This window comes from Somniosus microcephalus, chromosome 19 (assembly GCF_052327205.1).
Source record: "Somniosus microcephalus isolate GS21.2 chromosome 19, FLI_Smic_1.0, whole genome shotgun sequence".
In the NCBI taxonomy this organism is placed as follows: Eukaryota; Metazoa; Chordata; class Chondrichthyes; order Squaliformes; family Somniosidae; genus Somniosus; species Somniosus microcephalus.
The window spans coordinates 5,488,822-5,512,639 of record NC_141005.1 but is presented as its reverse complement, the minus strand read 5'-3'; the positions used below and the strand labels follow the sequence as shown (position 1 = coordinate 5,512,639).

Genomic DNA, 23,818 nt, shown 5'->3' with positions numbered 1-23,818 from the left:
TCATTGTGCAACGCCTTTTTGGGGCGCCCGAGCGGATATTGGGTGGCGCCCGGAGCCTTTACGCTTAGCGCTATTAGTGACAGTTCAAAGGAGCGTTAGCAGGCCCTTCTCAGAGTCAGGGGGCGCTATTTAAAGGGGACAGCTCTAGTACAGAAGCTTCAGCCACTTGGCCTGTTCATTGCAATGGTTGGTGGAGAGTTGGTGAGCTACTGTGGAGCAGAGTTTTTGGAATTTAGCATTAGAGTACTTGGGGCCCTCAAACCTGTCCGGAGCAGTTGGAGCACTAGACCTAACAGCCTTTTGACCAACTGGCATCGGAATGGGAGATGCTTTGGAGGGCCACGGCCTCATGGCCGAACACTATGAAGGGGCAGAGGGACAGCGGGCCGGGATTGGCCAGAAGGAGGAGGTGCAATGGAGGTCGGCCAATCCAAGGGCATGCTGCGAGGGTCTTTAGGCAGCAGGTGTCATACCTTGACATGTTGGAGGAGCAGTGTGTGCGAAGGCTCCGATTCGGGATGGACGTTGTTACTGAGCTGTGCCACCTGCTTGCTGAGGATCTGCAGCCGCGTCTACGGTGCATGACCTCTCTGTCGGTGGCCGCTAAACTGACTGTTGGCCTCAATTTTTATGGCAACGGATCCTTTCAGTGAGCCATTGGGGACATCGCGAATATCTCTCAGGTTGCAGTCCACTGCTGCATCCGGCAAGTTACAGCTGCCCTTTATAGGCGAAGGCGTCAATTCATCACCTTCCCTCTGACCCTGGAGAAGCAGGCGGAGGAGGAGGAGGAGCATGCGGACGAGGAGGAAGATGGAAGGGCTCCTGAAAGTGGAAGGGCCATCCGTCACAGGCTCATGAGGACTCGTATCGAGGCCCCTCTGGCAGAATGATGAGTGTCTTAACTGCTGCGCACTTTGGATGTTTCAAAGCCTCTGAAGGCCAGCATCACTGTAATTAGTCACGTATACCATAGCACATTTAAACTTCTCTTTATTGTCACAAAAGTCTTTCATTACAGCAAAACGACGTCATGTCAACAGAAACCATAACTAGCAAAATAACAGTTAACTCTTCAGCAAAGCTGCCAAACTAAACAAACTATTTCCAACAATTCCAACAGGTGAGGGTCTCCTTGATTTTGGCCAAAGAAACGTCTCAGCACCTCCCGCTACTGCTGGCCCCTTGATGGAGAACGACTTCTCTTTCGCGCTCGGCCCCTTCCCTCCTTGCTGCTCCTACGTAATTGAACCCCAGTGGCGGGGTGAAGGCTGGGGGACGCCTGCTGACTGTCTGGAAGCGCAGAAGCCCGAGGGACGGCCTGGCCGACCTCTGGGCTTGGAGGGTGCGGACGCAGGATGCTTGATCTGAGCATGGCTGGAAACAGTGTGCACTGCAGGTGGTGGCAGCTGCACTGCAGACGTGCCAGCGCTGGCATGTGGAATGGTCACCTGCCGAGAGAGGACACCTGCACCATTGTCGGACGAGACACTGGCTCTCTGAGGTGGCCGGCTCGGCTCATCCACCACAATCGCATGCTCCACTGATTCCTGGCCTTGTATGGGACTGGAAGGGCCCGGGGTGATCCTAGCTGATGCAGATAGGGTGGCTGCAGTGAGAGTTCGCGTTGCCTCAATCTGGGTGTGGACGAGGCCGGCAAGTGACTGCGTGGCAGCAGTGAGGACCTGTGAGCCAGGTGCCAGAGCTTCGGAGAAGCCCTTGACAGTTCTTTCCATTGCTTCGGACAAGGCTGGTGCTGACCGCGCCACTGCCTCGGACAAGCCCTGCACAGACCTTTCCAGGGATTGTCCGAAGCCCTGAACAGTCTTTTCCATAGCGGCCTCGAAGCCCTGGACAGTCCTCTTCATTGATGGCCCAAAGCCCTCGACAGACCTCTCCATTGTTGCCCCGAAGCCCTGGAGAGTCCTGTCCATTGTTGCCCCGAAGTCCAACACACTCTTTGCTAGTGTATCTATTGACTGAGGCATCCTCCCCACTGCAGCCATCAGCTCAGTGTGCCTGAGCCGGGCCTGGGTGCTCATTTCAGCCAGGCAACGCACCTCCTCTGCACTCTGTGCAGCAGTCATCACTACCTGCCTTTCCCTCCGGGGAGACGGTGGCCGAACTTGCCTACCCCCCCTTGCGTTGCTGCATGCCGCTTGGTCCGGCAACTGCCTGATCCTCAGAGCCCCCTCCCCTCCCGGGAACTACTAGCCCCAGTCTGTACATGTCTATGCTCCCCTGAGATTGGAACGGATGGTCCGGCTTCCTCCTGATCCTCGCCTCCGGAGGCACTGGCAGCTTCAGGGCGTGGAGCCCCAGTTGGTGATGCATCATCTGAAAGCAGGGAGGTGGAAGAGTGGCTTTAGCAAAAGGACAGGTTGGCGGAAAGGCATGGCACATTGCGGCACACTGAGGAAGCATGCTGGCGGGGGGACCAAGTGGAAGGAGACAGCTGCAAAAGGTGAGAGCCTTACCCTCGCTGTCGAGAATGGGGTCAGCAGCTGCAGTGGTAACAGGACCAGACAGGCGTCCTCCAAGAATCTGGTGCACTCTCTCCTCGAAAGTGACCACTTGTGGAGGTCCGCCACCGGTTCGACACTGCTCCTTTCGCATCGTCGCCAGCTTGGACTGCAGGGGAAAGAAGGGGAAGTTCTGTAACATGATGCCTTGAGAGATCATCTGATGCCCCCCATGGTGCAAGAGCCCTTACATGATGCCTTGAGAGATCATCTCATGCCCCCCGTGGTGCAAGGGCCCTTACATGTGGCCTTGAGAGAAATGTCCATGTGTGCGCCCAGAAAGGGCCATGGGTGCTTGCTGACAGATGGCCACTGGGGCATCATGGCAACAGGGTCCTCGAAGTTAGGTGCAGATGGAGGGAATTAGAAGTTTGCATAACCAACACTCACCCTAACGACCCGAGTGAGGTCGTTTAATTTCTTCCTGCACTGAACAGGGGTCCTGGTCGCCATGCTGTTGGAGTTGACCCTCTGAGAAACCTCCCTCCAAGATCGCCGGTAAGCCTTTTGATTCGGCCTCTTGCCATTGTCAGGATACAGAACATCTCGACGGCGCTCAACTGCAGACACCAACTGGTCCAGAGCCTCAGTGCTGAAGCGCTCTGCTCTCTGTCTCACCTTCTCCATCCTCACCAAGTTTCCTGCGCCAGAGAAGGGCGAGCGCCGATTCTGAGGTCTACAGGGCGTTGAGTGTAGCAGCTCAGGCTGACTGACCCAACCCTTGAAGAGCCGGCTGGCGCCTGGAAGTCTCGTGGTCTCCGGTAATTGAGATCACCTGCGCTGCGCCCGTCCGCGCAGATATTGGGTAGTGCCTGAACTTTTGCGCCTTAAGAGCCCCGTGCAACGTCCGAGTTAGCGCCTCAATCCCCTTTGGGGGCGATGCAACCCAATATCTCGCCAGGCAGCGATAACTTTCGTCTGGCTATAAACTCTGCGCAGCGCCAGTTCTAACGCCTCAAGCGGGGCTATACCCAATTTCTAGGCTCTAGTTTTTAATGCGGATAATTCGCCAGACAGCTACAAGGTCTTGATCATGAAACAAAGTTTTCTTATTTCTGGGGTAGCAAAGTGTTTATTACGAGAGCAGAGCAAAGCTGCATCAATATTTCTGCAACCTCACAAAATTATTTAAAATCTGTCTGCAGCTCCACCTAAAACTAACCCACAATGTGTGGCTAGGATAGTTCCACAGAAACTTTTATTTCAAAATGCCCAATCCTACCAAGAACAAGTCTTGCTCCATAGCCAAGATAACTTGCTTGCTAGGACCAGACTATTTTTGAGGGTCCAAGACCTCAGTGCTGTTAGTGTAAAAACTAGAACTGCAGATGAAAATTGCATAAAATGGTTCAAGTGCCAAGTACTTCCAGTATCTACTAGCCTTCGGGGCTTGGCTTATTTACCAAACATTTTCACAATATTAATTTCAAGTTATTTAAGGAAAAAAGTATTTTCTTCAACTGAAAGCATCAGGATAGATGACGGTACACTATGGGAATACTGCACACTTAATACAATCAATTGGAAATAACTTCACTAAGTGCCCAGTCACTGCACAGATGATTTTTAGAAATCTGGAATAGGAGAGTGGGGGAGAAAGAGGAAATCTGCAAAACTATCTTCATGTTACTTTCCCCAATACCTTCCATTTCCCCCACTGAATAAGCTTATTTTCAAAAGCAACGTTTTCACTCGTCCAAGCTTCTGAAAATGTGAAAACTTAATTTGATTTCAACCTAAGGATTTAGAGCAGAACTGTGAAATTGCATGTGGGTGTTATGTTCGTTAATAACTAGTCGTTTTTATTAACAGCTAGCTTTTGCTAGGCACTTTATTGAGCACATGTGGACTAGGTACAGTATCTGTAGAGGCCTCCATCTTGACTGCTGCCTTGTGGGTAGCCTAGTGCATCGTGGGTAGCCCACTCTTATATACATACAGCACCACCTAGTGTACCATTCCAGAATGACAGGTCACTGATCATTACAGTGGGGGGGGGGGGGGGGGAGAAATGTTCAACACATTGCTATATCTTAATTAGTTATAGCTTCCCGAGGACACCCTCTAATTGGAGCTTACCTGGTTATTGTTTGATTAAGACTGGCTACAAATCCTGCAATAGACCTCCTCCCAGCGGCATTATCATGGTAACAGTCTATACCAACCACCATGAGCTGTTTGAGCTGTAAAACATTCACCATGTTAAGAATGGAGCCCATGCAATAAAGTTAAAATTAGCCACTCCTGCAGGATTGTCCCAAATCCTCAGGTGAGCTTAATCTCTATACCAAAGAGCACAGTCTTTAAACTAGGACTATTAGTATGGCAATCTGAATTCTTCCTATACAATAAAATTCATCGCTCTGCAGCTATTTTCACTTGGAGGGCAAAACAGCAAACACAAAAACAACAAACTGCCCTACACGTGTTCAGTATGCTCCTAGTAATTGAATCCCTTAGTTTCAACGTTCTATGAAAAACTGGAGGCACGCGACACCTGGAGATGACTGGCATCATTTCCATCACTGTTGTAACTCCAAGTATTTTCAAACTTTTCAAAACACAGGCTAAGACCCAGATCTTGGTAGCTTGGATGGCTAACACCACCATGTTTTTCCCCTATTCAGGGGGCTTTTAAAAATATGAGGCACAAAATCTTTAGACCTCACCAGCTGGAAACCAGAGAAAATGTAGAGACCCGAGTTTATATTGAAAGTATTGCCAAATTGATACTCGTACAGGAATAGTATTCTAATCTGCAACAGTCAGAGATACCCATAACACTAATGTCTCAGTCCTCCATGTTCCTGCAATTTTTTAAAACTAGGACTATTAGTATGGCAATCTGGTATTCTATTTAGTAAGATAAATCAAGTAGATTACCTTGTGAAATGTGGCCAACACTGGCAAGGCATCAAGACCAACCCGTGTGGGACTGAAGTCACGTGTAGGTCAGAAGGTAGAGGAGGCACATTCCTTTCCCTGAAGGGCTCCAGTGAACCAGTTGGGTTTTTACAACAAACTGGCAGCTTTCATGGTCATTTTTCTAGTGCCAATCAACAAATTACCACATTTATTGAAAATAATTTCACAATGTGTCAGGTTAGGATTTGAACTCTCTATCCCTTGTTTGCTAGTCCAGTACCGGAACCACAAGGCCTCCATACCTGTTGTGGCTTTGCACCATTACTGATGCGTACATTACATTCCTGCTTGTACATCTGAATCCACAACACAGGAGGCCGAAACAACCATGCAGCAGTCTCCTTCACTGTGGTACAGCAAACTAGTCTTTGATATTTAAGGCTGTACTCTGTCTTGGCATTTAATAAGAAAAAAACATAGCAACTCTTAAAAGAAACATTTTACTTTGCAATACAGCAAACGTGCATTTTCATTCCAGTGCAAATACTTACTGGTATCTCCACACTCCACAGTTCACCACCCAGTTTACAGTTTATTTGTAAAGCAATTTTTGTAGCAATAGCCATCAACGCCTGTGGCTTGCTCAAGGTGCGGGCAACGACACACTGACTTGGGGTAGGGCATTCAACACACAAGTATTTCTTGATTGTATCATATTTGTCTTTGCGGTTAGACGGAAGGACACAAACAACCTGTTGAGGGAAGGAAAGTTAATTTGAACACAGAATTCCCACTTTTATGCACTTTGTTTTTCTTCATACAACTCTATCACTGCAATCGATACTTGTTTGAATAGTGCTTCCATCTTTGCTACTCGCCAAATCCCCTCATTTTTATAAAAAATATTCACCAATAATACCATCATTCCTCAGTTGAAAGGCTAGAGTGATTTATACAGGAGGCCATTTGGCCCATCATACCTGCTCTCTGAAAGAGCTATCCACTTAGTCCTCTTCCCATGAACTTGTATTTATATTTAAATATTTATCCACCTCTTAATAGGCATTATGGATTCTACTTCCCACCATTTCGGATTGGGTATTCCATGCACTAAAATAAATTCTCCTAACCACTCACTTCAGTTTTTTGATATTATTGACTCATCGAACAATTGGGAGTTTCCATTTCCTTCACCAAAACCCTTCAAAACCTTGAACATTTCTCAGATCTCCTCTGCGCTAATGAAGAGCCTCAATTTCTCTGGGTTCTGATAACTAAAGCCTTGGTATAATCTTAATGAAACTTCTCTGCACTCGCTTCATGTCCTCAATATACTTCCTAAAATTGGGCACAATATTTGAACTATAGTTTACTGCCGATTGTGTCCTTTATACTCATTTATATAAAATCTAGGATCAAATGAACATAATTCTTTTGGACTTTATGAATTTGTCCCTCCACTTTTAAAGATTTGTTTTTTATCCTCTCGGATTACATGGCTTCAAGTGTGGTAAGGAGTTCTTTTCTGCCATTTCAACTCCCACACATACACGATTGCAAGTTAAATGAAAGCAACGACATAAGCAATGCTAGATCTTAAAATTGATCTACTGAAATCTGATATACATGTCATCTTACAATTCTTGTAGACTGAGTAACATTTGACTGCAATGCCTTCAAAAATGCCTCACTGCGATCTTCCACCTCAATCCTGCAATGAAAAATGCTCATTTCAGAACAGCAATTAAAACATGGATAATTTTGACAATGGAGTGACCAGAACAAGTCAACAACTATGTGGAACATAACCCCATCCAAGCACAGCCTCAGAAAGTGGTTACAATCATGACTGGAACCTACCCATGTAAAGGTTAGATGACTGAACCAAGACAAAACTACTTCCTCTTTCTCCAACAATGCACAATAAAAACTCAACACAATAGGCAACTTGTCAATTCAAAACAGACACCCAGACATCAAGTGCAGCCTTAAAGCTGCAAAGTAACCAGCAAAATTAAGCTAGCAATAACAGAAAATGCTGGAAACACTCAGCAGATCAGGCAACATCGGTGAAGAGAGAAACAGAGTTAACATTTCAGCTCGATGGCTCTGATGCAGCTGCGCCCACCCAGGCAAGTGGAAAGTATTCCATCACACTCCTGACTTGTGCCTTGTAGGTGGGGAATCAGACGAGCCACTCGCCAAAGAATAGCTAGCCTCTGACCTGCTCCTGTAACCACAGCATTTATGTGGCTGTTCCAGTTGAGTTTCGGGTCAATGGCGATTCCTAGGATTGATGGCTGGGATTTGACGATGATAATGCCAATGAATGTCAAGGGAAGGTGGATAGACTCTCTCTCTTGTTGGAGATGGTCACTGCCTGGCACTTGCGTGGCACCAATGTTGCTCACCACTCATCAACCCAAGCCTGGATGTTGTACAGGTCTCGCTGCATGTGGGCATGAACTATTATTATCTGAGGAATTGCCAATGGAGCAGACATCACTGAGCTGATTCGCTATTGACCGTCCACCCAAGACAAATTTCTACACCATTCGGTTTGCCCCTCCCAACCCACCAGTAAAAGTCAGATTATATTCCTTGGAACTTAGAAGGTTAAGGGGTGATTTGATCAAAGTTTACAAGATACTGAGGGGGAACAGACAGGGTAGAGAGAGAGAAACTATTTCTGCTGGTTGGAGAATCTAGGACTAGGGGACAGTGTCTAAAAATTACAGCCAGACTGTAGTGTCCGTGTGTTGATAAAGACACTGAAGACAGGAGTTGGTTCATAGGCATTTACTAAGCAAAGTCTGAGGGGGAGGGGGTTCTAACGGATATACACAATACACAGGCTTATATAGCCCGAGTGGCAATTACCGGCATTACGCACACCTGGGGCTCTTAAAGGCACATACACCACAATGCCTCCCCTTTTAGCTAACCAGTACATCATATTTTAAGTAATTATTAATTACATGTTATAAGCAAAATAATATAGTTAGTCTCTCAGGAGGCTTCCTGACTCGGTCTGGATAACGCCTCGGTGGTGTAGTAGTTTCTGGTGGTGTAGTAGGTTCTTCTGGCAAGGCTGATTCGGCTTGAATGCCAGTGTCGGGTTCATCGGGTTCCAGTATCACCGGATCGGAGGTAGATATGGGTATCTCTACTTCATCGTTAGATGTATAGAGTTGTGGTGTAGGTTGTCCCTTTTCGGATGACTTTATGATTTGGTCAGCATGGCGCCTTATTATGCTTTCTCCGATGTCCACGGTATACATCAGTGGTCCTAGTCGTGTGCAGATAGTTCCAGGCTGCCATTTCTCGGTACGGTAGTCCCGGGCCAAAACCTGTTGACCTATCTGGAAGGCCCTAGTTGGCCTTTCATTCATGCCTTGAAACTGCCGGTTCTCCACGTCCCTTTTGATGTTGGGCTTGACCAAATCCAGCCGGTATCTTAGGTTTCTATTGAAGAACATCATGGCGGGAGTTTGGTTGGTAACCATATGTGTTGCATTCCTGTATGCAAATAAGAAGTTATCCACCTTGTGCTGAACTTTTATGTCTTCATTACCCATGGCCTTTATGGCCTTCTTGAAGGTCTGGACAAACCTTTCAGCCAATCCATTGGTGGCGGGATGGTATGGGGCGGACGTGTAGTGCTTAACCCCATTGTTTTTTTTAAGAACTTTCTGAATTCTTCGGACACAAATTGCGGTCCATTATCAGAACATCTCTGTTCCGGCAGCCCATTCCTGGCAAATATGGTCCTTAATACTGTGATGGTTTTTTCCGTGGTGGTGGAGGACATCTTTATTACCTCCGGCCACTTGGAGTGTGCATCAACCGCGATTAAGAACATTGAGTCCATAAATGGACCAGCAAAGTAGATGTGCACCCTTTGCCAGGGAGATGAGGGCCACTCCCATGGATGTAGAGGGGCTTGTGGTGGAGCGTTTTGGACCTTCTGGCATCCTAGGCAGCTCTTGGTCATTTCTTCAATGTCTCCATCGATACCTGGCCACCATACAAACGCCCTAGCTAGGTTCTTCATTTTCACTCCACCCAGATGCCCCTCGTGAAGCTCCTTTAGCACTTTATCCTGGAGTTTGGGTGGAATCACCACTCTGGATCCACACATCAAGGTTCCTCGGCACACTGACAGCTGTTCGCTTCTTTGCGAGAATGCTGGCAACAGTGGTTCGCCATGTGCTGGCCATCCCTTCACTGTTAAATCGTAGACCCGTGAGAGAGTCGGGTCATTTCTCGTCTCTCTTTCAATGGCAGAATTTGTCACTGGTAGACATTCCACTATGGTAGAGTGGAACATCTCTACTGGGTCTACTGTAGGCGCCCCTTCTACCGTTGGTAACGGCAGGCGCGACAAACCGTCAGCATTCCCATGCTGTTTTGACCTTTTGTATTCTATGTTGTATTGGTGTGCCCCTAGAAAAAGGGACCACCTCTGTAGCCTTTGCGCTGTCATAATGGGAACACCTTTTTTAGGGTTGAATATGGAGATGAGGGGTTGATGGTCAGTCAACAAGTTAAATTTTTGTCCGTGTAGGTAATGGTTGAATTTCTTCACTCCCCATACCAGGCTGAGTGCTTCCCTGTCGATTTGGGCATAGTTACGCTCAGCTGAGTTTAATGAGCGTGACGCAAAAGCTATCGGCCGTTCTGAGCCATCAGGGAATTTATGGGATAATACTGCTCCTATGCCGTAAGGGGATGCATCGCACGCCAGTCTGATTGGCAGTGATGGGTTGTAATGAGCCAAAACTTCTTCGGATGTGATTAAGTCTTTGCATTTATGGAAGGCACGTTTACAGTCTTCGTTCCACTTCCAAATTACTCCTGTTTGTAGCAGTTCATTAAGAGGGTGTAGAAGAGTTGATAAGTTCGGTAAAAATTTATGATAGTAATTTATTAATCCCAGGAACGACCTTAATTGTGAAACATTTTCAGGTGCTGGGGCTTTTATAACCGCTTCAATTTTTTCAGGTGACTTATGCAACCCTTCATTATTAATTACTAGCTGGAGTGCCCGGCGGTGCCGAGGCTTTTTTGAGGGCATGTTGTTGTTGGAAGAGAGAGAGAGAGCGACTGGGGGGGGGGGGAAAAGAGAGAGCGAGCGAGCGACAGAGGGGGGGAAAGGAGGGGGGGGGGAAAGGAGATGGGGGGGGGAAAGGAGAGGGGGGGAGGGAGAGAGGGAGAGGGGGGGGAGGGAGGGACAGAGGGGAGGGGGGGGAAGGAGAGAGGGGGAGGGAGGGGAGTGGAGAGAGAGGGGGCGGAAGGAGAGGGGGAAGGAGGAAGAAACCGGGCAGCCCAGACTAAAGAAGGCGCTGTTCGGGCCCACATTGAAGTTCCACCATGATCAAAGATGGCGCCACGAGGAAATTGTCGTGCCGCCAGGATCAAATATGGTGCTGTGGTGTCGCTGCATTGAACTGCTGCCAGGATGAAAGATGGCCGGGCCCAGTTGCCAGGGTAACCCTCCTCCCCTCCCGATCTCCAGAGCCGGTTGCCGGGTTAACCCTTGGGGGGGGGGGGGGGGAAAGGGGATAGGGGCAGAAAGAAAAAAAAGCTGTCTGCCAGCCTTCAGGGCGGGTGCGGCCAGCCTTGAAGGTGCATGGAGAAGCCGGCGGCCATTTTCTCATGTCGGTTGGAAGCACGGGGAAAAAAAAATTCTTAAATTAAAAACAGCAAAATTTGTTTACTTTTTAAAAAAGTAGCTGCAAGGTACAAAATCGGAAATCTTCTAACTTTCTATGTTCTTTCCTTAAAAAACTTGAAAACCAAAAGTTTTTTAAGGAAAGATATAAAGTTAGAAGATATAAAAACTGAATTATTTATTCTCTATCTCTTCACTTACGTTGCAATAGTTGCTGCAGTCACTCCAGTGCTCGAAGACTAAAGTAACTTTTATTTATCGTCTTATTAAGCATCAGGCCCCGCCCACACACGCCATAGGATTGGTCAACCATCACGTGATGGGGAGACCGAAGGGGGGGGGGGGTGAGGGGTGGGAGGAGCTTGCCACAAAACAATTGCCTAGGGTCCAGCATGGCTGGCAACAGACGCCCAGGCTTAGAGGCCTACCTGCAAAAACTGGGAAAGGTAGGAAAATTAATGAGATTAGATAAAAGATTTAGAAAGTAATTAACTTCTTTTTAAAAACAATTTCTGAAAGTAATTAACTTTTTTAAAGAAGAATTTCTGTTTTAAAAGGAACTTATTTTTTTAAAGACGCAGAAAGCGGGAAGGAAAAGTTTGGAATCAAGATGGCGGCGACTCACCTCGGTTCAGAACGATAAGGCCCGCCCACACAGGCACCGATTGGTGGACCGTTAGGTCACCGAAGCGTAGGATTGGTCAATCGTCCCGTCACTCAACCGTAGGAGGGCCCGGCCGCACGCGCCAGGAACCCGCTGTACGATTGGTCGACCTCGACGTCACTCGATGCTAATGAGCGGAATGTTGAACGTTTTTTGGATACCACGGGTGCAATTTTTGTCTGGCCGAAACGTAAATACGCTTAGGACGGTTCTGGAATCCTCAGCTTTCTTTCGATGTAACGCACGTGTAGGACAGACAGAGACAGACAGAGCCACAATATGATCTGATTTTGGAAAAATTCGCACTTGGGGCGATTCGCTCGTAGGCCCCGTTCTTTCAGCCTAGTGAGCCCCTGCTCCAAATTGGCAAGGTGCTCGTTGTCGTTTTCTCCTGTTATAAGGATGTCGTCTAGGTAGCATTGAGTCCCCGGAATCCCTTGCAGGACTTGCTCCATAGCTCTTTGCCAGATAGCTGGAGCTGATGCTACTCCTAAAACCAGTCGATTGTACCGGTACAGGCCTTTGTGTGTTTATCGTGAGATACTTTTTAGAGGCCTCCTCAACCTCCATCTGTAGATATGCCTGTGCCAAGTCAATTTTGGTGAAACGTTTCCCTCCGGATAGTGAGGCGAAAATATCTTCTATCCTCGGAAGAGGATACTGTACTGTGTGAAGGACCGGGTTTACAGTCACCTTGAAGTCACCACAGATGCGAATTTTTCTCTGTTCTTCAGATTTATCTTTATTCAATGCTTTTTTCAATGACTGGAACAATGGGTGTTGCCCATTCGCTCCAATCTATTTTGGATAATACGCCTGCTTTTTCCAAATTCTCCAGCTCTGCCTCGACTGCTGGACGTATTGCGTATGGCACCGGTCTTGCCTTAAAAAATTTGGGAATTGCTGCATCTTCCACTTTTATTGAGGCGGTGATGCCTTTCAAGGTTCCTAGTTTCTCTTGAAACACTTCTTTGGCGTTGGCCAAGATGTCTTTTAATCGTTCAGGTATGATGTCATCATTGTTTTTTTCCTTACTGGTCACCATCAGTGCCTGAATGGAGTGCCAGTCTAAACGTATCTTCCTGATCCATTCACGTCCCAACAACGGTGGACCACCATCTTATAGAATGTATAAATACAACTTTTGTATTTCTTTGCCGTTGTATACAACAGGCACCCTTATTTTTCCTTTGGGGTATACTTTCTGCCCCGTATATGTTTTTAAGATAATGGATGTGTCTTTTAGAGGTATATGTGAAAATAGCCTCTCGTAATTCTGTCGATTTATTAGTTAGAGCTGATCCTGTATCTAGCTCCATTTTAACTGGGGACCCTGCTATTGTGAGGGTAACCCAAATGGTTTGGTAATCATCTTTGGCAAGTACATTATGTAATTTCAGACAGCTTAGTCTCTTGTTTTCGAAGTCGCTATCGCTCTTCTGGTCTTCGGAGCTACTGTCCGTCATCATTTGTACCTTCCTGTACTTTTCTTTATTGATTTTTTTTTCTTCCTGTCAGTGGATTTATTTTGTCCAGATCGGCATACCCGTGCAATGTGTCCAATCTTCCCGCATTGCCTGCATGCTTTGTCCTTGAACCAGCAGTCCCTCTGGTTATGGGTGGATCTGCCGCAGTGATAACATCTTTCGAAACCCTGTGTCATTTCATGGGTGCCGAAGTCCTGTGTCTTTTGTTGTATCTCTGCAGCTCCTTTTGCTGCTGCTTCGTATGATACAGCCATACTGAAAGCTTTGTCCAATGTTAAATCTTTTTCAGAAAGCAGTCTTTTTTGTGTTCCTTCACTTAAGAGACCGCAAACGAATTTGTCTCAAAGATAATCTGATAGTCCTGCCCCGAATTGGCAGTACTTTGATAGCTTTCTTAATTCGGTTAGGTAATCAGCGTTACTTTCATTCTTGTGTTGATTTCTCTTGAAGAACTTGAATCGTTCCGCTATCAGCAGCAGTGTTGGGTTTAAGTGCTCCTGCAGGGTATCAACAATTTCTTTAAAATTCTTGTCCTTTGGTTTGGCTGGAGTGATTAAATTTCGTAACAGCCCGTATGTCTTTGCGCCCATTAAGTTCAGAAGTACTGAAGCTTTTTTTCATCTTCTATTCCATTTGCAGTGCAATATACCTCTACTCTTTCCACGTATGTGGTCCAATCCTCTATTTCGCTATCAAAAGCATCAATATTACCAGATTTAGGCATTTCAGAAAAGATATGGCGCTTCCCGTGCTTTTTTTTCCTTTTCTGTAGCAAAGATATGGCGCTTCCCGCGCTTTCCCGCCGCTGCTGCCGATAACAATGCTGTTTACTGCGGTTTCCGTTCTCTTTTTTTTAAATTTACTGTTGGAGACTTGTTCCCGCCGGAGGTCTGAACGCTGACCTGCTTCCCGCGCCAGCCGTCTCCCGAGTGCTCCCTCCCAGTCCGTTATTGCTTGCCTCCGATTTCGCTGCCTGTCTCAGCTGTAGAGCCAGCCGCTGGAGCCCCAGCCTGACGCCCAGGAAGGATTAGCACAGTACCTGCCACAAGCTTGGCCAGCTGGTGAAACCACAGCTTCTCTCACTTCCTTGAGTCTTCTGGACGCCCGAGGAATCGATGTCCTTGAGGTGCTGCCAAATTGCAGGTAAGTCCGTTTCCACTTCGTCGCCACTGTAGTGTCCGTGTGTTGATAAAGACACTGAAGACAGGAGTTGGTTCATAGGTATTTACTAAGCAAAGTCTGGGGGGGGGGGGGGGGTTCTAACGGATATACACAATATACAGGCTTATATAGCCCGAGTGGCAATTACAGCACACCTGGGGCTCTTAAAGGCACATACACCACACAGACCTTACAAGAGTGAAATTAGGAAACACTTCTACACACAAAGGGTGATAGAAGTTTGGAACTCTTCTGCAAATGGCAATTAATGCTAGATCAATTGTTAATTTTAAATCCGAGATTGATAGATTTCTTTTAACCAACAGATATGAACATAGAAAAATAGGAAGAGTCGGCCATTTGGCCCTTCGAGCCTGCTCCGCCATTCAATCTGATCATGGCTGATCCTCTATCTCAATACCATATTCCCGCTCTCTCCCCATACCCCTTGATGCCTTTTGTGTCTAGAAATCTATCGATCTCTTAAATACATTCAGTGACTTGGCCTCCACAGCCTTCTGTGGTAGAGAATTCCACAGGTTCACCACCCTCCGAGTGAAGAAATTTCTCATCTCAGTCCTAAATGTCCTACCCTGTACCCTGAGACTGTGACCCCTCGTTCTAGACCCCCCCAGCCAGGGGAAACATCCTCCCTGCATCCAGTCTGTCTAGCCCGGTCAGAATTTTATATGTTTCAATGAGATCCCCTCTCATTCTTCTAAACTCTAGCGAATACAGGCCTAGTCGACCCAGTCTCTCCTCATCCCAGGTATCAGTCTGGTGAACCTTCGCTGCACTCCCTCTATGGCAAGTATATCCTTTCTTAGGTAAGGCGTCCAAAACTGCACACAGTACTCCAGGTGTGGTCTCACCAAGGCCCTGCATAACTGTAGTAAGACATCCTTGCTCCTGTACTCGAATCCTCTCGCAATGAAGGCCAACATACCATTTGCCTTCCTAACTGCTTGCTGCACCTGCATGTTTGCTTTCAGTGACTGGTGTACAAGGACACCCAGGTCCCTTTGTACATCAACATTTCCCAATCTATCACCATTTAAATAATACTCTGCCTTTCTGTTTTTCCTACCGAAGTGGATAACTTCACATTTATCCACGTTATACTGCATCTGCCATGTATTTGCCCACTCACTCAACTTGTCTAAATCACCTTGAAGCCTCTTTGCATCCTCCTCACAACTCACAATCCCACCTAGTTTCGTGTCGTCAGCAAACTTGGAAATATTACATTTAGTTCCCTCATCCAAATCATTGATATATATTGTGAATAGCTGGGGCCCAAGCACTGATCCCTGTGGTACCCCACTAGTCACCGCCTGCCACCCCGAAAAAGACCCATTTATTCCTACTCTCTGTTTCCTGTCTGTTAACCAATTTTCAATCCATGCCAGTATATTACCCCCAATCCCATGTGCTTTAATTTTGCACACTAACCTCTTATGTGGGACTTTATCAAAGGCCTTCTGAAAATCCAAATACACCACATCCACTGGTTCTCCCTTATCTATCCTACCAGTTACATCCTCAAAAAACTCCAGTAGGTTTGTCAAACATGATTTCCCTTTCATAAATCCATGTTAACTCTGTCTAATCTCATTGATTTTTTTTCCTTTTAAGTGTCCCGTTATCACATCCTTTATAATAGACTCTAGCATTTTCCCTACTACTGACGTTAGGCTAACTGGTCTGTAGTTCCGTTTTTCTCTCCTTTTTTAAATAGTGGGGTTACATTTGCCACCCTCCAATCTGCAGGAACTGTTACATAATCTATAGAATTTTGGAAGATGACAACCAATGCATCCACTATTTCCATGGCTACCTCTTTTAGTACTCTGGGCTGCAGATTATCAGGCCCTGGGGATATGGGGCAAAGGCAGGGATATGGAGTTAGGTCACAGATCAGCCATGATCTCATTGAATGGCAGAACAGGCTCGAGGGGATAAATGGCCTCCTCCTGTTCCTAAACTTGGCAGGAGTATTTGTGGTATTTTATGTGCATTATTTAACCAAGAAAATGAAGACTAATAGTGTAAAAAGTGTAACCTATACCAAGTATGGTTGAATACTTACATTAATGGCTTCTCCATCCTAATGCCCATTGCATTTACTACTTTGCCTAGAGTTTGGAAAAGGCTCCTAGCCACATCAGCATTCCTTCGGGTAAAAACCAGTACCCAATTCTCCAGCGGAATCGGATTAATCAGGTAAGCACCTCTGGTTTCTCTGGACCACTCTGCTACTTGGGGATTATAGTCGAACTGAAAGGCAATGAGACCCATGCATTGAAAATGTAGTCGGTACATGAGGTACAATTCAACAAACATGCAAACTGGTTTTCACAATGCACACCTAATCTACAGAGCCTTCGTTTTATTCCTCCTCTAAATTGTATTAAGAAAAATGGTCAGCATACAAGTTATGAGAAGTGGTGCAACCCTGGGAAATCTGAGACGGCACCTTCACATGCTAAATCGTGCAGTCATTATTCATGACACAAATTCCGTTCACAAGAGTACATCCATGCAATGTAGTTTGATTCTTGCATTAGCAATATTGTAGTTTCTTTGCATGACTAGAACCGTATTATTATGGCATAGTCAAGAGTTTTGCTGTGTACCAACTTTCCACCTTCTCCCCAGCCACCAATAGATTTATGAAGCTCTAACTTTAACTAGCACAGCCTCCATTACAGTTCGGGAATTGGATATATACTTGAAAAGATAAAATGTGCAGCACGAAACAGAGGAAACTACAAGGGTATGAGGGACAAGTTGGCCATGGTAGATTGGGAGACTACACTAAAAAGGTATGAAGGTGGACATACAATGGCTAACATTCAAGGAAATAATGCATAATTTGCAACAAACATATATTCCTCTAGGGTTTTGAAAGAGGTGGCCATTGGAATATTGGACGCATTGGTTGTCATCTTCCAAAATTCTACAGATTCTGGAACGGTTCCTGCAGATTGGAGGATAGCAAATGTAACCCCGCTATTTAAAAAAGGAGGGAGAGAAAACAGGGAACTACAGACCGGTTAGCCTCACATCAGTAGTTGGAAAAATGCTGAAATCTATTATAAAGGATGCAATAACTGGGCAGTTAGAAACTAATAGTAAGATTGGGCAGAGTCAACATGGATTTATGAAAGGTAAATCATGTTTAACAAATCTATTGGAGCTCTTTGAGGATGTAACTAGTGGAGTAGACAAAGGGGAACTGGTAGATGTGGTGTATCTGGATTTTCAGAAGGGCTTCGATAAGGTCCCACACAAGAGGTTGGTGAACAAAATTAGGGCACATGGAATTGGGGTAATATACTAGCATGGATTGAGAATTGGTTAACAGACAGAAAACAAAGAGTAGGGATAAACAGGTCTTTTTCAGGATGGCAGGCTGTGACTAGTGGGGTACCGCAAGGATCGGTGCTTGGGCCCCAGCTATTCACAATCTATATCAATGATTTGGATGAGGGGACTAAATGTAACATATCCAAATTTGCTGATGATACAAAGCTAGATGGCAGTGTCAGTTGTGAAGAGGATGTGAAGAGGCTTCAAGGGGATCTCGACAGGCTCAGTGAGTGGGCGAGAACATGGCAGATGGAATATAATAATGTGGATAAATGTGAAGTTATCCACTTTGGTAGAAAAAACAGAAAGGCAGAGTATTTCCTAAATGGTGAAAGACTGGGGAATGCAGACGCTCAAAGGGACCTGGGTGTCCTTGTACATGAGTCACTGAAAGTGAATGTGCAGGTGCAGCAAGCCATTAGGAAGGCAAATGGTATGCTGGCCTTCATTACAAGAGGATTTGAGTACAGGAGTAAAGAAGTCTTACTCCAATTATATAGGGCCTTCGTGAGACCACACCTGGAGTACTGTGTACAATTTTGGTCTCCTTACCTAAGGAAGGATATACTTGCCATAGAGGGAGTGCAACGAAAGTTCACGAGATTGATTCCTGAGATAGCGGGATTGTTGTATGAGAAGAGATTGAGTAAACTAGGCCTGTATTCTCTTAAATTCAGAAGAATGAATGAGAGGGGATCTCATTGAAGCATACAAAATTTTTACAGGGCTTGATAGAATGGATGCTGGGAGAATGTTTCCCTTGGCTAGGGAGTCTAGAACCAGGGGCCACATCCTCAGGATAAAGGGAAAGTCATTCAGGACTGAGATGAGAAGAAATTTCTTCACACAGAGGGTGGTGAATCTTTGGAATTCTCTACCCCAGAGGGCTGTGGAGGCTCAGTCATTGGGTATATTCAAAACAGAAGTCGATAGATTTCTGACTAGTAAAGGCATCAAGGGATATGGCGATAGTGCCAGTGAATGGAGTTGAGGCAGAAGATCAGCCATGATCTCACTGAATGGCAGAGCAGGTTCAAAGGGCCGAATGGCCGACTCCTGCTCCTGTTTATGTTCTTATATTGGAAAAGAGCAGGGGAGTGGCACTAATTAGCTAACGCTGCAAAGAGCCGGCACAGGCACGACGAGCTGAATGGCCTCCTTCTGTGCTGCAAGTTTCTATGCTGCAGAGAATTTTACACTCTCTATTTCACCATCTTCTGCCTATTGTAGCTTACATTGCACACTGCATTATAATAACCTACTACAGTATCTAGGCACAAACAGTGCATTGCTGGCCAGAAGCTGAAAACATTTCACTGCCCCTGACTCCACCTGTTTATAGGCCTCCTGAAGGTATCCTCACACTAGGCCTAACCACCCACGACAGCTTCAAAGCTGAACCAACTCAGCACTGAGGTAGATACAAGAACCATTTGACTGACGGAATGTAGTGATTCCTTTTCACATTTACATTGGCTGTAAACAGTATTTAAATCCATTCACAACCAGTTTTACAACATCTTCTAGTTGAGAGATTTCAAATGCTTAAATAGGACAAAAAGAATTGCTACTCTATTGTACACTTTCCATTACCATTTTTCCACCTTGTTGGATCTTCTCTGAAGGCACAACTCGGCCAGACAGCTCGTGTAATTTGGAATCAAACTGCAGACCCCAATCGGAGAGTTCTTTCTGTACATTATCATCCCTGTTTTTTTTAAAAAAGACATTACAAGTTAAAAACTCATTGCAACCTAATAATTTAAAGTCTACAAAATCTATTTTTCTGTATTGGCTGCATTGAAAGAAATTACATGACACTAACTTAGAATAGCAATGTATAAAAGACACAGGGTTCAGGTCCTAAGTGACAGTTTCTGTATGTGCACAGTCATCGAGCTGCTTGCACAAGACAGCCTGAACTATCATGCATTTAAAGGGATGCTAGAGAAACACGAGGGAGGAAGGGTATGTGGATAGGGCGAGATGAAGTAGGATGGGAGGAGGCTCATGGAGTATAAACCAGCAGGGCCGAATAGCCTGTTTCTTTGCTGTACATTCGATGTAAATTGAATAAATTAAACAAACTAATTTTGTACTCTTAACAGTTAGTATCCAAACTTCAGACAAGTATTCTTCAGATTGTACTACATATTCTTACAGTGCGAGCTGGCTCAGATTCCTGTCCCAGCGCTGGCCTGGACCAAACTCTGAGGCAAAGGAATGTTTGGTAGGACTGCACAAAGCTTTTCAAACTAAAGTGAGAGCTCATCTACTAACCCAAGCAGCCAACACTGAAGCAGAAAAGACTGCAGAACTAAAACAATGAACTGAATTAAAATTTTACTGTAGTCCACAAAGGATTTGCTTCAATTTTTCTTAGTTATGCCATCCTACATTACAGAATTTGGACTTTCCCTACTTCTGAAAACCAAGGATTTTCCAATTTTCATTTCATTCAAGAACATACTTTTGGATGTAGTCCATGAAACGCCACAACCGCTGCTCTCTCTGTTCTGGTGTTAGTCTTGTATGTGCAGACAGGTCTCTCATTACGTTGAAATCAGAACGCATTTTATCCGTCATACCTATAAAATTAAAAACATTCTTCAGCTTGGCCAAAGAATAGGACATTGAACAAAAGATAAAACCACTCAAGACTTTTGTTCTTTAGAAGTTCAAATTCTGAAAAGAATCAATTTAAAAGTTTAAAAAAACATTACTGCTTTTAAAAAATGAAGACCTGGGTCTCTGGTGGAGCTGCCAATTTGGTCCTTTCCATCACTGTATAGCACCATCTTGGTCAGAAAATCACAAGCTGCTGCAACCTATAGTTCTATGTTGCTTTAGCAAAGAGCCAGCAGACACCATGGGGTACGTGCTGTAAACATTTCACTGAAAATGACCATCTCAATCACAGAATTGCATTTCTATAGCACCTTTCACCACCTCAGGGCATCCCAAAGCACTTTACAGCCAATGAAGTACTTTTGAAGTGTAGTCACTGTTGTAGGAAACGCAGCAGCCAATTTGCATACAGTAAGCTCCCACAAACAGCAGAGTGATAAGAATACAATAGGAGCAGCAGTAGGCCATTCGGCCCCTCAGGCCTGCTCCGCCATTTAATGAGATCATGGCTGATCCGATTTTGGCCTCAACTCCACTTTCCTGCCGGTTCCCCATAACCCTCGACTCCCCTGTTGCTCAAAAATCTGTATCTCCGCCTTGAATATATTCAATGACTCGGCTTCCACAGCTCCCTGAGGTAAAGAATTCCCAAGATTCACGACCCATTGAGAGAAGAGGTGCCTCATCTCAGTTTTATATGGGCGACCCCTTATTCGGAGACTATGCCCCCTCGTTCTAGATTCCCTGACGAGGGGAAACATCCTCTCAGCATCTACCCTGTCCAATCCCCTCAGAATCTTCTGTTTCAATAAGATCACCCCTCATTCTTCTAAACTCCAATGTGTATAGGCCCAACCTGCTCAACCTTTCCTCATAAGACAACCCTTCCATCCCAGGCATCAACCTCGTGAACCTTCTCTGAACTGTCACCAATGCAAGTATATCCTTCCTTAAATAAGGGGACCAAATCTGTATGCAGTACTCCAGGTGTGGTCTCACCAACGCCCTGTACAGTTGTAGCAAGACTTCCCTACTTTTATACTCCATCCCCCTTGAAATAAAGGCCAACATTCCATTTGCCTTCCTAATTACTTGCTGCACCTGCATGTTAACTTTTTGTGTTTCATGTACGAGGACCCCCAAATCCCTCTGTAGCGCCGCATTCTGTAGTCTTTCTCCATTTAAATAATATTTTTCTTTTCTATTCTTCCTACCAAAGTGGATAACTTCACATTTTCCCACATTATACTCCATCTGCCAAATTCTTGCCCACTCACTTAACCTATCTATATCCCTCCTCACAACTTGCTTTTCCACCTATCTCTGTGTCATCTGCAAATTTGGCTACAATACACTCGCTTCCTTCATCCAAGTCATTAATATAGATTGAAAATAGTTGAGGCCCCAGCACTGATCCCTGTGGCACCCCACTAGTTACAGATTGCCATCCTGAAAATGACCCATTTATCGCTACTCTGTTTCTCTGTCAGTTAGCCAATCCTCTATCCAATCTAATATATTACCCCCAACACCATGAGCTCTTATCTTATGCAGTAACCTTTTATGTGGCACCTTGTCAAATGCCTTTTGGAAATCCAAATACGCTACATCTACTGGTTCCCCTTTATCCACCCTGCTCGTTACCTCCTCAAAGAACTCCAATAGATTTGTCAAACACAATTTCCCTTTCATAAAAGCATAATGACCAGATTAACTGTTTTTGTGATGTTGAATGAAGGATAAATATTGGCCCCAGGAATAACTCATCTGCTCTTCTTCGAAATAGCACCATGGGATCTTTTACGTTCACCTGTGTGCAGAGGCGGCCTCGGTTTAACGTCTCATCCGAAAGACGGCTCCCCCGACAGTGCAGCACTCCCTCAGTACTGCACTGGAGTGTCAGCCTAGATTTTTGTGCTCAAGTCTCTGGAGTGGGACTATGAACCCACAACCTTCTGACCCAGAGGCGAGGGTGCTGCCCACTGAGCCACAGCTGACAAATGCTGCCTTGATTTCAAGGACAGTTTTCTCACCTCTTCAGGTTTTGCAGCTGTGATGCAGTCTGGGGCCAACTGGTTCTGGCAGAACCTAAACTGAGAGTCAGTGAAATTCCACTTGATGGCGCTATTGAGGATTCCTTCCATCACTTTGCTAGGTGGGGGCTGATAGAGCAGTAGTTGACCAGATTAGATTGTTCTTGCCTTTGTGGATAGGACATACCCGAGTAATTTTGCACACTGTCAAGTAGATGCAGTTATGACACTAGCATTGGAACAGCTTGGCTGGAGGGGCAGCTAGTACTGGTGCACAGGTCTTCAGCACTAGTCAGGATGTTGTCAGGGCCCATAGCCTGCTCTGCAAGTGCACTCAGCTGCCTCTTAACGTCACATGGAGTGAACCCAAATGGCAGGACGGGGCATGTGTGAGGGTAGGGGCTTCAGGAGGAGGCGCTTTTTGATGAAGGTGTGCGCAAACACAGCTTTGTCTCTTGCAGTCACGTGCTACGTTCCGCAGGGTCATTGTACATTACGAGAGCAGCAGCAAACAGTGCAGACCATCAATTCATGCCAGGACTTCTCTTCTGTACGGAACAAAGACTCACTGAACAAATTAGCAGCCCTTGGGAGCAGCTGCATTCAATCTACAGCCATATTGTTGCAATCTGTACGATATATTTCTCAGTATTTAACTATTGTCATCAGCACATGCTAAATTATACATGCATTAAACAGCTAATTTAGAATGTTTTAAACTTTTCTGCCTTAAGATTTCCTCCCAGTAGCTCACTGGCTATCGCATGCAAAATGGTATGAAGCCCAAGACCAGGAAGGTTCCAGGTGTAATTCTCATCAGCATTCATGATTCAATGACTTAATGGCAGTGAAACATTTTAACATCCTGCACCCCCATGCCACCAGAATGTGACTCTACATGAAAAAGGTAGCACGACTTTGGAACATACTTTAGCACTTACAAGGAGTGATGTACATTACATAACTATTACATGCTGCTCCAAATTAGGCACATTTTAAATTCCTATTACCTGTAAGATAGCACAGCTCTGGAATGAGGCAAATTGGTCCTATACTAGTACCGCCAGGTCCTTGCCGTTTGGGCTGACTAATAAGTACCGGCTGGTTCAGATCAGTGATGTCCGTACTATATTGCTGTGGAAAAAAAAGAGCTCACATCTTCCTATTCCCACATCCCTACAACACAAAAGCCAGTTTACCAACATACTTTGCAGTAAATAATTACAGGTGAGAAATGAAGAGCAGCTACGTTATAATCTTTTTACTGAAGATGAAAATACAGTTGTACCTTTTTGTAGTAATCAATGTAGCTGATTTGAGATCCATCTGCCTTTTTAAAGGTGTTTCGTGGATTCTGAACCCAATCAACATCATCAATTCGGTAAGTCTTGTTATTGTACCTAGAAGTCACT

General features: G+C 45.4%; 1 protein-coding gene across 1 annotated transcript in view; it reads right to left on the bottom strand.

The window, feature by feature from the left end:
- Nucleotides 1-23,818, bottom strand: part of piwil1 (piwi-like RNA-mediated gene silencing 1) — a 66,641-nt gene that overhangs the window by 8,725 nt on the left and 34,098 nt on the right. Inside the window, exons 9-16 of the mRNA XM_086011889.1 lie at nt 23,695-23,806; nt 23,417-23,540; nt 20,216-20,333; nt 19,339-19,453; nt 16,463-16,650; nt 7,026-7,098; nt 5,939-6,139; nt 4,602-4,705 (exon numbers count right to left, since the gene is read on the bottom strand). Coding sequence (XP_085868015.1) covers nt 4,602-4,705; nt 5,939-6,139; nt 7,026-7,098; nt 16,463-16,650; nt 19,339-19,453; nt 20,216-20,333; nt 23,417-23,540; nt 23,695-23,806 — 1,035 coding nt within the window. The remainder of the gene's footprint in view (nt 1-4,601; nt 4,706-5,938; nt 6,140-7,025; nt 7,099-16,462; nt 16,651-19,338; nt 19,454-20,215; nt 20,334-23,416; nt 23,541-23,694; nt 23,807-23,818) is intronic.